The 18,221-nt window shown below is 32.4% G+C and overlaps 2 protein-coding genes across 3 annotated transcripts; both read left to right on the forward strand.

The window, feature by feature from the left end:
- Positions 1-1,950: 1,950 nt before the first annotated feature.
- Positions 1,951-10,183, forward strand: LOC105132719 (cytochrome P450 704C1-like). 2 transcript variants are annotated; one of them, XM_011036393.1, is made up of 7 exons: positions 1,951-2,267; positions 5,796-5,806; positions 6,053-6,268; positions 8,450-8,740; positions 8,822-9,142; positions 9,382-9,585; positions 9,760-10,183. In XM_011036393.1, exons 1-7 carry the CDS (start codon positions 1,970-1,972, stop codon positions 9,946-9,948), a joined length of 1,530 nt encoding a protein of 509 aa, XP_011034695.1. In that variant the 5' UTR covers positions 1,951-1,969; the 3' UTR covers positions 9,949-10,183. The 2 variants fall into 2 exon arrangements, with proteins under 2 accessions (XP_011034695.1, XP_011034689.1); XM_011036387.1 differs by lacking the exon at positions 5,796-5,806 and having other exon boundaries at positions 1,951-2,278.
- A 1,096-nt stretch (positions 10,184-11,279) lies between these two features.
- On the forward strand, positions 11,280-12,170 carry LOC105132713 (cytochrome P450 704C1-like). Its single transcript, XM_011036373.1, has 2 exons — positions 11,280-11,651; positions 11,728-12,170. Exons 1-2 carry the CDS (start codon positions 11,421-11,423, stop codon positions 11,914-11,916), a joined length of 420 nt encoding a protein of 139 aa, XP_011034675.1. The 5' UTR covers positions 11,280-11,420; the 3' UTR covers positions 11,917-12,170.
- Positions 12,171-18,221: the final 6,051 nt, after the last annotated feature.

Raw genomic sequence — 18,221 nt, forward strand, 5'->3', positions numbered from 1 at the left:
GCCTTACTTGAATAGAATTTGAAGAAGCCAAGAATTTGAGGTTTTTTTTTTTTAAAATTAGCATAGACGGTATTTTTTTTTTTTTTGCAGACTAGTATAATTGAAAAAAATTAGGAAAATAACACTTTGGGCAGTTGAGATATTAAGAAAGTTAATAGTTGCACTATTCTCAATAGCACACCTTAATATAATAAAAAGAAATAAATGGTTACGATGCTGGGATTTGCACATCCATTAAAAATATATAAAAAAATTTAAAGAATTGTGCTATTAAATTTTTATTGGCTGCGTTTCTTTCAGTAGCGTAACCACCATAACGATTCTATTTTTCTATTTTTTTCTTCTAAATATACTGTTTTTTTTATTTTTTATAAATCACCTATGTTATTAAAAAAAAAATTCCTACAATTTTTGAGGATTTTCAAGTCCTCAAATGTACCGCTTGATCAGGTAAAGCAGTCGGAGAATAGTACTGAAGGCATCAATGATATAAAATTTATTTTTTTAAGAAAGTATCATTCTGAAGCTATCAGCCTTTGGCTTGGCAAAGAGGGATCTGAAGCTGATTTTATCATGTGACATTTTTGGGATTCCGAAACCACCAACGAACCCCATTTATGATGAGCCGCTAATAACAGTGTGTTTCGGAACATCTAAAATTATTATTATTTTATTTAAAATTATTTTTAAATTAATTTGATACATAAATATTAAAAATAATTTTTTAAAAATAACAAATATTATTTCAATATATTTCTAAAAAAAATACTTCAAATTATGACCAATACGCAACCAGGCACATGTAAAGATGGTAAAACTTTTTTTAAAGTATTTTTGATTTAAAAATATTAAAATAATATTTTTTAATTTATTTTTTATATTAATATATCAAAATAATTTAAAAATAAATAAAATTATAATTTTTAAAAAATATAGTTGCATTGTGATGCCAAACATCACTTAAATTTAAATTGATTCATATATAGATAGTGTTTCACATCACTGTCCAATTAAATTTTTGAAAATATTTTATTTTTTTAGCTTCAAATAATTTTTTGTGTATATTATTAAATTATTTTGATATATTGATATTAAAAATAAATTTTTAAAATTAAAATATTATTTTAATATATTTTCAAATTAAAATTACTTTAAAAATCTATTTTTATCATATTTTCAAACAGATGATATTTATTTTTGCAGTGTTGCACTTTAAAAAAAAATATTTTTATGTGTTTTTGAATTTTTTTATTGTATTGATGTTAAAAATAAATTTTAAAAAATAAAAAATATTATTTTAAAATATTTTAAAATAAAAAATATTTTAAAAAATAATATTAATTATAAATACTAGTCATGAACCACTATTTTCGTGTGCAAGGGTCCCTTCCTTTACATTACAAAGGGCACGCTGAAACTGACAATCAGGGAACGACGATTAATTCAATTTAGAAATGTCTATGCACCGTCTAATATTGGAAGCACCAATATTAGGATATGGCAACAGGCGTGACGATCTAATAGTTAATTTTTAATTTTAATTTTTTTTTTTTATGTTTTTGGATAGTGTTGATATATTAATATTAAAAATAAATTTTAAAAAATAAAAAAAATATTTTAAAAAATAACATTTAAAAAAACAATAAAGAAAGAGGAACGACACGGAGGAAGATACAATGGAGGGGTAACAGGGGTTCTTCAAGTTTTGTTTTTTATGAAATAAAAAAGGATAAATTAAAAAAAATTAAAAAAGATTTATTTTTTTTACGAGGAAGATATATTGGATGTGATTTCTTTTCTTTTTATATATATATATATATTTTTGGTTATCATATAAATATTGTTAATTAGGAATAACATTAAATTTTCCAAATTAACCCAATCACTTCCCTTCCATTACTCCTACAGCGTCGAATCCATTTAAATATCAATAACCACCTACCCTGTTTCAAATGGTGCTAGCTTCGACATGGCCTCCATAGACTCTCTCTCTAATTCACTCACCCTCTCAGCTTTAGTTCTAATCCTATCTATATTCATAGTCCAACTCTCCATTAGAAAGTTGAACAAAAAGCAGGAAAAACGCAGGTACCATCCACTTGGTGGCACGGTGTTTAACCAACTTCTCAACTTCAACAGGTTGCATCATTACATGACTGATCTTGCTGGGAAACACAAGACTTACAGGCTGATCGCCCCCTTCAGAAGCGAGGTTTACACTGCTGATCCTGTAAATGTTGAGTACATACTCAAAACCAACTTTGAAAATTATGGCAAGGTATCTATTTCTTCTTACTGTGATATATTTCGTCAATATCAGTAGCAACTGCTTGGTCCTTGTTTATGATGTGCATTATGTAAGATTAGCTTGATGAATTCAACACCCAGTTTTGAATATTCTCAAAAACCTTGGTAGGATGATGAGCATTTGAGTGGGGTTGGTTTGACTGTTCACTTTTCCATCGGGATTAGATTACAATGGCTAAAAGGGTAATGATTTAGCTTGCTCAGTCTTTGTGCAGGGGGACCATAATTACAACAATAATATAGCTTACTCAAACATCTCGATCCTGTGCAATATTCGAAGGAATTTAAACTCTTCTGGGTATTGGTTCCAAAATTTAAACTAGGAAAATCTAGGAAAGAGGCTTTACTTTCTTGATGTGTGTTAAGCTCAGCTTAACAAGATTGAAAGAGGCTTTACTTTCTTGATGTGTGTCAAGCTCAGCTTAACAAGATTAAAAAGAATAGAGAGAGCAGAATTTGGGAGAGAATAGAAGAGAACAGAGAACAGAGAACAGGGAAAAGTAGCAGAGAATGGAGATTTAACTTGAGAGAGAGAGAGAGAGAGAGAGATAGCAGAATTTGAGAAAGAATAGAAGAGAACAGAGAACAGGGAAAAGGAGCAGAGAATGGAGATTAACCTTCTATATTTTCTTATTCCTAGTACGTTTCCATGCACCAGTTTATATACAATGATTTTCTCTCCAATTACAACTGATTTAACCCTTTATATACAATGATTTTCTCTCCAATTACAGCTGATTTAACTCTTTTATTCAACTACTAACTACTAACTAACTTAACAATTAACTACTTCCTAACTAATAGCCACGCTACTAACTACTAACTACTAACTAACTTAACAACTAACTACCTCCTAACTAATAGCTCTGGTCTTCACATTTTCCAAATTCAGCACATGCTACAATTCTTTGCTTGAAGCCTAACAATTCTGTTATGTATTAGAAATAGTACTGGAGGCTTGCACTCTTTATTTATAAGTTAGTAACCTTAATTTCATGGTAACTTGAATCATAACATTACCCTTCCTTGAAAAGATTCTTGACCTCAAGAATTCATGACAAAATTTGGAAACTGCATGCTCCATTCCTCTAGGTCTTCCTATGTTGTCTCTTCATGAATATGTGATCCCATTTAACCAATCTCATAACAACCCCCCTGTTTCCTTTCTTTTGTTTCTAAGAATTGTTCCTTTTCATCCTTCCTTCCCTTAATAAAATCAAATGAATCTCTTCAACACTACATTTATATCCATGTTCAAATTTATCACCACATTTAAAGCATAATCCAAGTTGCCTTTTCTGTCAATAAAGTGTCTTTAGATTGTTTTGGGCTATATTGCTCATAAACTCTATGCTTGTTGAAAGTTTTATGGGGTGTAATACCTGCTGGTCTTTCATTGTTAAATGATGAACTAATTCTAGAAGTAATTATGTTTCTTTTTGCAACTACAACAATTGATTCTTCCTGCCATTTTGCCTGATCAATGGCTTGTATTAAGGTAGTAGGCTTGAGAATCTTTAACATCGGTTTAATCTCTTCCTTCAGTCAACTAATAAAACTAGAAATATAATAGGACTCAGGCAATGAATGATGCACTGAATACATTAGTGACTTGAACTCCTCAAACCTTTCCATATATTCATCAACATTACCTTCTTGTATTAGCTTGTTAAACTCCTCTATTATATTAGCGCTATTACCAAACCTGCTGCCTATAGCCCTTGAGAATTCTTCCCAACCCCTCAAACATTCCACACCACACATATAACCTTCAAACCTAATTAATGCTTTACCTTCCAAGTAAAGAGAGGCCAGTTCCACCCATTGTTGTGAAGGAGTTGAATTGAGTTTAAAAAACTTCCTGCACTTCCTCAACCATCTCTTGGGATTTTCACCCCAGAATGATGTAAGATCCATCTTAGGAAAAGATGGATCATACACAACTCTTTGACTCTTTGATGTTCCGGACTACTGGTTTGATCTTCCCGAATATGACCCCTTCCTCTTGGTAGCATTCCTTCTTAATTATTCATTATTGGTGTATTTAATATTCCTATGGAGTTGCTTCCTAAATCCTTTCCTGCCATTTGATTAGCAAGAAATGTGTGGAATTGATTTGATAAGGTTTCAACCTGCAACCTAATCTCATTATCCGTCTTGTTTTGCTTCCCAAACTGTTCTAGCCATTTATTTTGCTAATCAACCAAAGATTCCTAAAATTCCTGTTGAAGATTCTGCATTTGTTCCTCCAATTTCTTGCAGCATTCTTCCATATTTTTCAACTTATGATTTTCCACCATCTTAATTGGATCTTAGAGCTCTGATACTAGATGTTAATCTCAACTTAACAAGATTAAGAAGAATAGAGAGAGAGAGAGAGAGAGAAGAATAACAAGATTAAGAAGAATAGAGAGAGAGAAGTTTTTGAGAAAGAATAGAAGAGAATAGAGAACAGGGAAGAAGGAGCAGATAATGGAGATTAACTTCTGTATTTTCTTATTCCCCAATACGTTTTTGTACACCAGTTTATATATAATGGTTTTCCCTTCAATTACAACTAATTTAACCCCTTTATTCAACTACTAGCTAACTCAACAGCTAATTATCTCCTAACTAATAGCCGTGGTCTTCATGTTTTCCACATTCAGCACAAGCTGCAATTATGCCGCAATTCTTTGCTTGAAGGCTAGCTATTTTGTTCTATATTGGAAGCAGTACTGGAGGCTTGCACTCTTTATTTGCTAGCTAGTAATCTTAATTCCATGGTAACTTGAATCATAACAATGTGTATAGTGTGGACGACCATACATTCCGAAAATTAGGGTTTAAGATTGGAATATTAAAAATGGTTGAGTTCTATGCTAGTTTCTCCACTTGAAGATTAGATTTTCGTTTACCCTATCTAGGATACTAACGATAGAACTACTTATGCAACACTCTAGCTAGCTAGATTGGTTGGTATACTATCAAGTAGTGCTAAAATATTGGTGGAAAATGCACTCCTTTTAGTGTGACGATACCCCCAATAAATATTCTATACCGACTCCACTACTTTTCCTTGCATCATCGATGACAAGATCAACAAATTATCGTCCCAACATTTGATTAGTGATTTTAATATCTAGATTCCAGTTGGAAAGAATTAAGCATTTAATTCATAGAGCCCATGAATTCGATAATGGTCATCTCTATCTCTATATGCACAAGAGTCAATAAAGGGATCTTGGAGGCTAGTCTCAAAGAGCAACACTATAGTAGTCTGGGGGGCTAGGTTGGTTGTGTATACACTTCAGTAATATCAGTGCAAATTGCACTCCTTTTGGTGTGACTTACGATGCACTCTTTAAGAAAAATTCTAGACCGAGTGCACTACCTTTGCCTGCATCATCGATGACAAGGTAAACAAACTATTGTTCCAACATTCGATCAGTAATTTTAAAATCTAGCTTTAAGCTATATGATGTGGATACTCAAAACCACCTTTGAAAATTATGGCAAGGTATCTATTTCTTCTTACTGCGATCTATTTCGTCAATATCAGTACCAAATGCTTGGTCCCTGTTTTTATGATATGGATTGTGTAAGGTTACCTTGATGAATTCAACACTCAGTTTTGAATATTCTCAAAAACCTTGGTAGGATGATGAGAATTTGAGTGGGGTTGGTTTGACTGTTCACTTTTCCATCAGGATTAGATTACAATGGCTAAAAGGATAATGATTTCGCTTGCTCAATCTTTGTGCAGGGGGGCCATAACTACGACAATCTAAGTGGGTTACTAGGTGATGGGATTTTCACTGTTGACGGTGACAAATGGCGCCAGCAAAGAAAGGTTTCGAGCTATGAGTTCTCCACAAAGGTTTTGAGGGACTTCAGCAGTGTGGTCTTCAGGAAGAATGTGGCAAAACTTGCTAATATAGTGTCTGAAGCTGCAAAAGCTAACCAGTCAATGGACATACAGGTTAGTCTTTGATCCAATGTCATAGAGTAAACATCATGAAATGATTTTCAAATTACGTGATCTCATCAGCAGGACGGATCCAAGATACAATTTCAGTCAGTAAGTATATACCTAAATTAATTAAGATCTAAAAAGGCTATAAACTATAAGTTATTAATATAAAGTTAACAAAATTTACATATATTATAAAAAGTTACTTCACAAAATTCTTTTTTATTTATTTTATAATTCACAATTACTCCACACGAGACTTCATGTATTGAAAACGTTGTAAGATGTTCTCATTATCAACATTTTCAAATATCTCATTTTCAATAAATAACCAAACAATCATTTAACAAATCATTCCTATAACTAATCATTAACTATTTATTTTAACCGACCAATACATAACCATAAATTATGTATTTCATCAATTTTTTATAATTTTTTTCTAAGTTACATTGGAAATTCAATTACAAGTAAACAATATAATTAAATTCATTTCAATTATTATAAACAAAATAAAATATATTAAATACACATAACTAACAAACATTTACTTTGGTTTTAAGAGTTCTTATCCCCGCCCTTACTTTGGTTTTAAGAGTTCTTATCCCCCGCCGGCCCTAATTTCACTATTAACATTCAATTTTTCTTTTTCAATTATGCTTTATTTAAAATCATTTATATCCTATTATTCCAATAACATCATATTTTTATAATTTTACTTTTCTTAATTTAATATTTAAGAACTCTAATTCAAAATTTAAGAATTTTGCATAAATTTTATTAATATTTACTGAAATTTATACAATCAAGTTTATAATATCTTGCCCAATAACAATATGAAATTTGAATGGTAACTAGTCAAAGTTTTCTGCTTCTTTTGTTTTCTTTTAATGTCGTGAGTTTTCTTTTTATTTCTTTCTCTCACTTGATTTTCTCTTTAATTTTTAAGTTAGATATGTTCGATGTTGGAAAAAAAAGATATGGTGTGGTGACTAATTTATAAGAACATACACAAGAACAAAGCCAAAGAACAAGAAGAAGAATAAGAGGAATGATATTTTTATTAAAAGTCTTCTAAAAAAATAAACCTTTATAGCTCTTCTTTATATCTCTCTATACCTGTGTATTATGCTTAAGATTATAAGCTTATTTATAGGCCTCGAGTCTTAGATAATTAAGGAATTAAAGCATTCAAAGGAAATCCTAATCTAATAAGAAATCTAATATTCTAATTAAACAAGGATTCTAATAAACTAGTCTATTACAAATCCTAATCTAATATTCTAATTAAACAAAGATTCTAATAAACTAGTCTATTACAAATCTTTCTTCATCAAAGATTCCTACATTAATTAGGATTCCTCATTTAGCCAATATTGAAACTTTTACAAACTCTAAATCCTAGTTGATATTGAACTTCAATATTCAATACTCACTACCTCATCTATCTTGCCTTAAATCATGGTTTCTCTTCAGGGTTTTAGTAAATAATCTCTCAATTTTTTTTTTCTAATGTTTTTCAGCATTGGGCTTTAAAGGGAAGAAGAAGCTGAATTTCTAGTTTTTCTAGCTTATTTATGAAATGAGCATACATGTTATTTTTTATCTGAGTATTGATATTCTTACATGGCTTTTTTAAATTTAGATTAACTTAAAATTTTAACCCCAGATAGAGCAATGTTTCGGGAGGCTCCTCATAAACTTTCAGTCCAATTTGACGTCTATTGAAAGTGATGCTCGATAGTATAAAATTAATCAGTAAGTGATTTTACATCAAAATCCTCCAAATTTTCTTCTTTAATCATTGCTAGAACCATATCACTTGTTTCAATAAGTTTTTGGAGCCATTTTTTTATTTCAAAAAATATTTTTTTTTCATCATTTATTTCATTTACATACTTACTATAATTTCACAATAACGTTACTGATTTTTAACAGGGGTTTACCTTTTCGCGTAGTTCTTTCTTAACTTTTATTTTTTATTTCCATTTTAATTCCTTGAAATTATTTTTTTTTATTATCAAAACATATCAATTTAATTTTTTTTCTAATTTTTTTATCTATCAAAACTCATTACCGGTTTTTTGCATGATATATATTTCATTTGATTTTTTTTGGCAGCGTGGGCAAGTGCCCACATTGCCCTCGTTCTGGATCCGTCCATGCTTCTAAGCTTAACTAGTTGTGCAGGATCTGTTTATGAAATCAACCTTAGATTCGATATTCAAAGTTGCATTTGGGGTTGAGCTAGACAGCATGTGTGGATCAAATGAAGAAGGTATCAAATTTACCAGGGCTTTTGATGATGCAAGTGCATTGACCCTATGGCGATATGTTGATGTGTTCTGGAAAATCAAGAGGTTTTTGAATATTGGATCGGAAGCTGCATTGAAGAAAAACGTCAAAGTGGTTAATGATTTTGTGTATAAACTAATCAATAAAAAAATTGAGCTAATGCGTAACTCAGAAGAAGTTTCTTCTGTGAGTATCTCTCCTTGAAACTATTATTTCTGATAGATTGCAGAGGCATGAATTTTATTTGATCTTACATGGAAAATGCAGTTAAAGAAAGACGACATTTTATCAAGGTTCCTGCAAGTGACCGAGAGTGATCCAACATACTTACGGGACATAATTCTCAATTTTGTGATTGCTGGAAAAGACACAACAGCAGCTGCTCTATCATGGTTCATCTACATGTTGTGCAAGTATCCAGCTGTGCAGAAAAAGGTTGCACAAGAAGTAAGAGAAGCAACTAAAGTGAAAGAGATCACAAATTTTGCAGAATTTGCAGCCAGTATTAATGATGAAGCTCTAGAAAAGATGAACTATCTCCATGCAGCAATTACTGAAACTCTTAGACTGTATCCATCTGTGCCTGTGGTAAGAAGAAATTATGTGCACTTGCAATTCCTGGCTGCAAGAAACAACACAAATAAATTTGTGACTATTTACGAATTCTTCAAGACTGAAACTACGATTCTTGAGCAATAAATGCCTTTAATTCTCGCAGTATACTAGATGTTTCAACGTGCTTGTATAGAGTTAAATATAATGCTTCCTGGATACTTGTATAATTTTATTTTATTTGTTTCTGTATCTCAAAATTCTTTGCTTTTCAGGATGCGAAGGTTTGCTTTTCTGATGACACTCTACCAGATGGCTTTAATGTGAGAAAGGGAGATATGGTGGCTTACCTACCTTATGCAATGGGCAGGATGAAGTTCATATGGGGCGATGATGCTGAGGAATACAAGCCTGAAAGATGGCTCAATGAGGATGGCGTGTTTCAGCAAGAAAGCCCTTTCAAGTTTACAGCTTTCCAGGTTAGTGGAAATAAAGATATGTCTAATTCACTTGATTAACATTCAAATAAATTTTTTGCTGCCTTTGCTGTGCAAATCATTGAGATCTATTTTCAGTGCTTGCTCAGCTTAACTTTATGGACTCCCAATCTCGTTGACCAAATGACTAAAATCAGACTTTCTGCTGGTTAACAGGCAGGGCCACGGATTTGTCTTGGGAAGGAATTTGCTTATAGGCAGATGAAGATCTTCGCGGCTGTCTTATCGGGCAGTTTCATTTTTAAACTCGCTGATGAAAGGAAACCAGTCAATTACAGGACAATGATTAATCTTCATGTTGATGGAGGCCTCCCTGTTTGTGCCCTCCACAGAGACAGTGCTTAGCTCAGTATATCTGTAATGGTATTACATCAATAAACATGGGCAAAACCCAGCCAAAACCATCCAAGGTAAACGAGGTTAAACAATGTTTTCCTGGTAAAGCAAAGACTTGCAAAATCAGAGGATTTATATGGATCTGTGGTGAAAATAAATCTATGTTTGTTCAAGGAACTGGCATTGAAGACCCCTCGGTTTGATTTAAAGGTGGATTTGGATACAAACCTATTACTATTAGGCACAATAATTCCATCGTTTATTGCCCCCCATAAGACGACAAGACGCATCATGCACATTCTTAAGTAACTGCAGAGATCTCTGAACTTGTTTGAACAACAGAATGTCCATTAATTCATATATAACTATTAAGTAACAATGAAGCTATACCTTAGAAGGGGCAGTAAGCTTTGGGGGAGCTTGGACCACATCTCCAAACTGTATCTGCTCACGTCCAGGAAAGTCCTGACTCTCCTCGGATTTCTTTGTTTTTCTTCCACATATTAAACTGTGATCATGTAGATGTTCAACAACCATATGCTTGAACAAGCCCGTGAGTGGGGTTTAGATACTAAAATTTGAATTCACATGCAGCCAAATTAGAAATGAAATTGAACAGAATTTCAAGCACACCAAGTGCGCTACATGAATCCTTGTACCGTCCTCTTCAAACTAGAGAAAAAACCTACAGGGGCCATAATAGAGTGATATCCTCCACTAAGTCCTTGGCAAGTCTAATGCATTAACCCGTAGCCTTATCATTCTGCCCGCAGCAATTATAAGTGCATGCCCCCCTAACAAAAATCCTACCGATGATCCAAAATTCTTGGAAACTGTTTCGACCACCTGACACAAACACATCAGGTCCGAGTATTGCACTCGAAACAAATAGTTAACATTTCTAAAAATAAAATGCAGACATTAATAGGTGTCATGAAGTAGCTTTCTTTGCAAAAATTAGGTTAGTCAAAGGCACTACCATTACAAAAATCACATTAGCTTCCTGAGTAAAAGGTTTTCCCTGTAAAAAAGAGATAACAAGATGAGACCCATGGCACATGCTTGCTCATACCCAGAACATCCCAGAGAGAGTCTGAGGGCCACACATCATGAGTTAGATGCAGAACTAGCAAACTCAGTAGCTAGCTCCTTCCTCGTGAGTGAATCAGTGAAAGCACTCTACTCAGCAAAGCCTTATTCCCAAACACAGTTGTGATCATTTACATGGATGATTTCCCTCTACTCTATTCTGTTTTAGCCAACTTTCTATACATGTTTCATGGTGGCATAAGTATCCAATTCTAAAGCAATTTTAGCAAATGTAAAATAGTCATAATGACAAAAACTTCAAGAAGTCAAGTTTCATGTGAGCATGAAATTTCACCACAAGAGTTCTCCGCGAACAATTTTCAACCAATCTAATTCAATGCTCAACTTTACGTAGCTAATAACACAGACAAGCATGTTGAAAGAAATCAAGCATGACTCCCAAGTTGTCAAGAATTCACAAGAACGGGAGGTGTGCAGAAGTGGATGAAATTCTTCCCGATGGCTTTGGAACGAAGAAGGGTGACGGACTATACTATATGGCATATGCCATGGGTAGGATGCCTTACATTTGGGGAGACGATGCCGAGGATTTTCGGCCAGAAAGATGGCTCAACAATGGGATTTTCCAACCTGAATCACCATTTAAGTTCATAGCATTTCATGTTAGTATCTTCTCTTCGTTTGTTGCAGACATGACGTGTGAAACAATTTCCAAAGTTGTTGGCTGTCCCCTTGCAGGCAGGTCCTCGGATATGTCTGGGCAAAGACTTCGCGTACCGGCAGATGAAGATACTATCAATAGCCCTTCTTCGGTTCTTCCGCTTCAAATTGGCTGATGACACAAGAAAAATAACTTACAGGACAATGTTCACACTTCACATTGAAGGAAGTCTGCATCTTCGTGCTATTGGAAGGACCAAGTCATGAAGATTAATTATGTCAAGCAAATAATTATGGCCTGGTGAATCTTGTTTGTACTGTATACGTTGATACACATATCAATTATAAACAACTGTGATTTCTATCGGTATGTTAGCTGCAGCTGTCTCACTACTTTGTCACCTTGGAGATAAAATTTGCGAGGAAAATTTTCATATGTCCCTTTTTCCTTTTCTAAACTATGTGCCCCCAGCAACAAGCAGCTTGAATTTATCTAATTATCGTTATCAAGCTTTAATTTAGCATTAGTGACTTTGATTTGAATCATCAGTACTGTCCAGATATTACTTGTGCAAAAGATAAGGAGTGCTCCTTTTTGTTTCTTTCATGTCATTTTCCTCGCTTCCACATCCAAAAGTTACAGCGCATGGGATGTTTCCAGGCTAAGCTTTAGAGCTATTCCCCTACACATGTTTGCCTTATCTCAACAATCATTCATTCCAAGAAATGGACATTCTCTGCCATCTTCACCTTCACAGAAACAGCACTTCTCTTTATCCCGTCAACCTTCTTGTTTTTAGCACTCAAAATCTTTGCTGGCAAATCTATCAACAATCCCAAGTATCCACCAGTTAAAGGCACAAACTTTAACCAGCTCCTCTACTTCGATAGGCTCTATGACTACCAAACTAAATGGCCAAGAAACAGAAAACTGACCGCTTCTAGCTCCGGAGCAAAGTGAGGTGTATACGCATACAAGAAACACAGAGCATGTGCTAAAAGCAAACTTTGAAAAGTATAATAAAGGAAAGCACAATCATGATATTTTTACTGATTTTTCTTGTGAATTGAAATTGTATGATATCCCATGTAATCACCATTGGAATTTTGGTGCACACATGCGTTGTAATTAGTAATTACACGTAAGTTATGGTTTAACTATTCTAATAAGCTCTACATATTTCAATCTAAATTCGGTGGCCACCCAGTCATAGACTTCAAAATAACTACATAAAAGATAGGCATATTAATAAAACGAATTGGACGTTACCCAGCTTTAATATCCTCAGAGTAGCATCAAGTTTAGTTTTATTATAATTTCACTCAATGCCTCCATATATGAGTTCATCTAGTGAAATATTTAATATATATAGCACTAAAAATAATATTAGTTCCTCAACTGTAAGTGATAGTATTGTTGTTAGTATCACTATCCTCAAATATAGCACTAAAAATACATGATCACTAAATACCTAATTCATTAAATTTATACGTATCTGGCGTAATGTATAAACTCAATTGGTATAATAATATCTAATTAATATAATTTATACCCAATTTACTGAATTCAGCTAAAATATAACATCACAAAGTAAACCCTAACATAAGCATATACTTGTTAGAGTTAATTAACCGTCACTTTCCTTCCAACCTCCACACAGCGTTGTCTATGTGATTATACTACTTCTACTGGGCCGAATCCATTAAAATACCAACATCCATCTTCCTTGTTTCACGTACTGCTCAACACCAACATGCCCTCCGTTGATTTTCTCTCTGATCCATTCAAATTCTCAGCTTTAGTTCCAATCCTATCTGTACTCATAGCCCAACTATTCACTAGAAAAATGAACAAAAAGCAGAAAAACACAGGTCCCATCCAGGTGGTGGCACGGTGTTTAACTACCTTCTCAACTTCAACGGGTTGCATCATTACATGACTGATCTTGCTGGGAAATACAAGACTCACAGGCGGCTAACCCCTTTCAGAAGTGAGTTTTACACTGCTGACCATGTAAATTAATGTTGTGTACAAACTCAAAACCAATTTTCATTTGTCCTATTTTCCTTTCCTAAATCGTGTTCTACCTGTATCAAGCAGTTTAAATTTACCCGATCATCGCTATCAAGCTTTAATTTAGCACTAGTGATTTAGGACAATTGAACTTGAATCTGAATCACCAATATTCAGATATTACTCATGCAAAAGACGAGGAGTGATTCTCTGTTTGGCTCACGTCATTTTACTTGCTTTCTTGTACAGAAGCTACGGCGCAATAGTGTTTATAGGCTAAGCTTTATAGCTATGGCCCTACCACGTAATGACCTGATCTCGACAATCACTCATTCCAAGAAATGGACATGCACCCCGCTATCTTCACCTCCGCAGCAACCGCACATGTCCTCAACCTTCTTGTTTTGACCACTCAAAATCTGTACTGGCAAATCTATCAAGAATCCCAGCTATATAACCATTAAAAGCCACACTCCTTAACCAGCTCCTCTACGTCAACAGGCTCTATGACCACCAAACTGAACTTTTCTCATCTAAATTTGGAGTGGAATGTGCATTTATTATATTGGTGGTTATACATAAATTAAACACCAAGGATTTTCACTCTAATATAAAAGTGGAGTCAATCCAATGTTATAATCTTTGAAGATATTTTTTCTTATAAAACTACATGAGAAATCCTTTTGCTTAAAAAAATGAAAGAAAATAGCTCATGTAACCTTCATCATACTATAGATAAAAGATCTACTACTTCACCTCGTTGAACACCAATTTTAAGGTGATAATCTAGTCTGATGTAGTCAAATGATTTTTAATTTTTTATTAATTATGCTAGCTTGTATAAAAAGATTTCCTCTTGTGCTACTTTTAATAAAAATCTCCAAGTTTTTTTAGGGATTTCAAGTGCTGGAATGTATTGCTTGATCAGGTAAAGTAATTGTAGAATAGTACTGAAGGCAATATTGATACAAAAAAAAAAACAAATTTTAGTTTTCCACTTGTGCTCCTCTTAAGAAAATCTCCAATAACTCTTAGGGATTTCAAGTCCAGGAAAGGATTGCTTGTCATCTAAAGTAATTGGAGAATAGTGCTGAAGGCAATATTAACGATCTAAGAAAATAAATTTAAGAAAATATCTTTCTGTTTGTCATTAAAGTGATTGGAGAATAGTGCTGAAGGCAATATTAACGATCTAAAAAATAAATTTAAGAAAATATCTTTCTGTGATGCATGATCATGCATGTGAATTCCCTCGGGCTGGGGTCCTGAAGAATCTTTCACCCGCCCAGGAGCAAAAGTTGTGGGGCGGCTGGTTATGTTTTTTTCTGGATTCAGCTGTGACAAATTGCTTGTTGACAGCTAGAGATCACCACGGCATCTTCCCTTGCTCTTATCTTTCCTGCTTCAAGGGATAAGATGAGCCCACCATTCTGATAAGATGCCACCGTGCGGTTGCCAACCATCAACATGCAAGGATCGTTATCCTAGATTTGTAGTTCAACGAGGTGAAGTGGTGAGTTTCTACCCTTCCATTACAGAAGAAGAAGAAGAAGAAGAAGAAGAAGAAGAAGAAGTTAATCATATTTAAATTTTATCATGGGATGAGGGGAGATTAGAATTTCTGAAAGACCAAATAGTATTTTTTTTTTTTTTGGTTCTCGGCAAACTGATGTGTATAGAAATAGCAAATAGATACGATTCTTTCCTCCAGGAAAGTGCTTAGAAGCGTATAATCGAGTAAGAAAAGTTTGTAGATTTTCGACAACATCAATTACAGCTACTTTTTGCCAACTGATAGCATTTCTAACACATGAGTTTTTAACATGATAAAGCTAAGTGAATATTCTTCTGACCATCACACAGGTTCTTGGATATGGCAATAGGCGTAACGATCTAATAGTAGTTGATTCAAACTTTACCTTATGCCACCAATTGTCGATTGAAATCACTTTACTTTTTCAAGTGCCGCCATGGTTTCCACGATGTAGTGAAAGATACTGACTCTCTCTCTCTCTCTCTCTCTCTCTCTCTCTGATCCATTAACACATGAATAAAAAACAAGATTTTTATCTAATTAGAGGAAAAAAGACGAAGAAAAAAACATTAACATCTCTCAATTTCAACTAGACGAGGAAAATGAGATTTTAGATAAAATTATAAATGAGCTACAAGCCCGTGTAGCTCTTGGCTTCAACAAGCTGCGATTACAAAATTAATCCCCAGAATGACTTCATTTTGGCATCTTGAACATTTATTCGCTTTTATCGAACTATAATCCAAGTGCTTCTTGAATTATGAATTCTTAAACTTCATTTGGTGTGCTCAATTACAAGAGAAGTTAAGGAGTATGGTCTATAATTTATATATGAAAAAGGGAGAAACTAAGAAAGAAAGTATTGTGTTTTTTTTATTTTTACTTTTTCTTATCAACAACTTTTCTAAGAAACCAAAAAAGAGTTGAGTTGGAGGCCATATGGCTTGAAGTTTTTTTTTATTGATGCAGTGTTCTAGTAAAAATTAAATTTTTTGAATATTTAGGTGATAATATAACAATATTAGATAAAGATCTAATTTAAATAGACTATGTAAATACTATAACAAATATTTTTATGAATTAAGGAGTTAGATTTAGGTTGAAGCGGAGATTGAACTATATTAAATTACTTAACATCTTAAAATTAAGATAATTGAAAATTCAAATGTTAAATCGAACTTAAATTTTTTCAAGTAATTTTATAGACAATTGTTCTATAAGAAGCCATTTTAATACTTATTGAATAATTGTATCTCTCAAAATTAAACTTGAAAATTATTATTTGGATCAATTTTGTTATTTTTTAGGATTTTTAGGATTTATTATTTTTATTTTAAATTATGTTTTAATTTTCTTATTTTTTTAGATTTTAAATTGTTTTCTAATACAGATAAGTTTTCCTATCTATTTAAAAAGGTATTGTAAACCTCTTGAAAAGATAACCACTACACATACATGAATTAAAGGAAAATGAGATTTTAGATAAAATTATAAGTGAGATCTTTAAAATGTTTTTATTTTTATTTTTATTTTTATGTGTATCTAATAAGTGAAGCCTTGGTGATCTTTATTTTGCATTTGAGGTTTTTTATTAAGTGAAGATAATTTTTATTTTATAAAATATAAATGACAAATATATATTACTTATTTTTTAGGTTTTTTGATTAAATGAGGCCTTGAAATGTTGCCCGTGTAGCTCTTGGCTTCAACAAGCTGCGATTACAAAATTAATCCCCAGAATAATTTCATTTTGGCATCTTGAACATTTATTCGCTTTTATCGAACTATAATCCAAGTGCTTCTTGAAGTATGAATTCTTAAACTTCATTTGGTGTGCTCAATTAGAAGAGAAGTTAAGGAGTATGGTTTATAATTTATATATGAAAAAGGGAGAAACTAAGAAAGAAAGTATTGTGGTTTCTTTTATTTTTTTATTTTTACTTTTTCTTATCAACAACTTTTCTCATAAACAAAAATAAGGTTGAGTTGGAGGCCATATGGCATAAAAAGTTTTTTATTGATGTAGTGTTTTTGTAAAAATTAAATTTTTTGAATATTTAGGTGATAAAGATTTAACCTAAATAGACTATGTAAATAGTATAATAAATATTTTTATGAATTAATAAGATAAGTTTAGATTCAAGAGTAGATTTAACCATACTAAACTACTTAGTACCTTAAAATTAAGATAATAGAAGATTCGATTGTTGTGTTGAATTTAAATTTTTTCAAGTAATTTTATAGATAATTTTTCTATAAGAAGCCATTTTAATACATATTAAACAATTATATCTCTTGAAATTAGACTTGAAAATTATTGTTTGGATTAATTTTATTATTTTTCTAAGATTTTTTGGATTTATTATTTTTATTTTGAATACTGTTTTAATTTCCCTAATTTTTTTAGATTTTAAATTGTTTTCTAATAAAGATAAGTTTTCTTATAAGGTATTGACTACATACATGAATTACATTTCAAAGAATAAAATTTAAAATTCATATATGTAATTTTTTTTATTCTGTAAAGTTCTTGTGTTTTTGTACTATTATTGTACCAGTAGCTTTCCGCAGGCGTCAATTTTGAAAATTAAGTTTTTACATGTTGAGTTAGGAAAGCAGGAACTCCAAGAAACTATAAAGTATTATATGATTGTGATTATAATTGATTTAATGTTGAAAGTCCCCTTATAATTTATGCAACTTCTTCTTCCTCCTACCATTATTTCCGCATCTTCTTCATTTTCGATCCTAATTTTTTTAACCTTTAGGTTTTTTTTTTTAAATTTTCAAATTCATAATAAAAATAAATGAATAAAATTTAGTCTTCAACGTCTTTTCTTCTCCACCGTATATCATAAAACTAAGATTTATGGTTTCTCAAAAACTCAAGCTACTGTGTCATTTTTAGTTTTCATATTTGAATAACAGGAATCAGAGTTATCGAGAAACTACACTTTCCCAGTTAATTCACTAACTCCCTCTGTGGTCAAAAGAGTTTATCAAGGACACATCTTTCCCTCATCT

The sequence above is a fragment of the Populus euphratica genome, unplaced genomic scaffold (genome assembly GCF_000495115.2).
Source record: "Populus euphratica unplaced genomic scaffold, PopEup_1.0 scaffold2.1, whole genome shotgun sequence".
In the NCBI taxonomy this organism is placed as follows: Eukaryota; Viridiplantae; Streptophyta; class Magnoliopsida; order Malpighiales; family Salicaceae; genus Populus; species Populus euphratica.

Bases quoted from the DNA above. Each gene is read 5' to 3' on its own strand.
- LOC105132719 (XM_011036387.1), top strand. From the start codon at position 1,970: ATGGCCTCCATAGACTCTCTCTCTAATTCACTCACCCTCTCAGCTTTA. The intron at 9,143-9,381 runs GTAAGAAGAAAT...TTTGCTTTTCAG, and splicing joins TGTATCCATCTGTGCCTGTG to GATGCGAAGGTTTGCTTTTC. The intron at 9,586-9,759 runs GTTAGTGGAAAT...GCTGGTTAACAG, and splicing joins TCAAGTTTACAGCTTTCCAG to GCAGGGCCACGGATTTGTCT.
- LOC105132713 (XM_011036373.1), top strand. From the start codon at position 11,421: ATGACTCCCAAGTTGTCAAGAATTCACAAGAACGGGAGGTGTGCAGAA. The intron at 11,652-11,727 runs GTTAGTATCTTC...GTCCCCTTGCAG, and splicing joins TTAAGTTCATAGCATTTCAT to GCAGGTCCTCGGATATGTCT.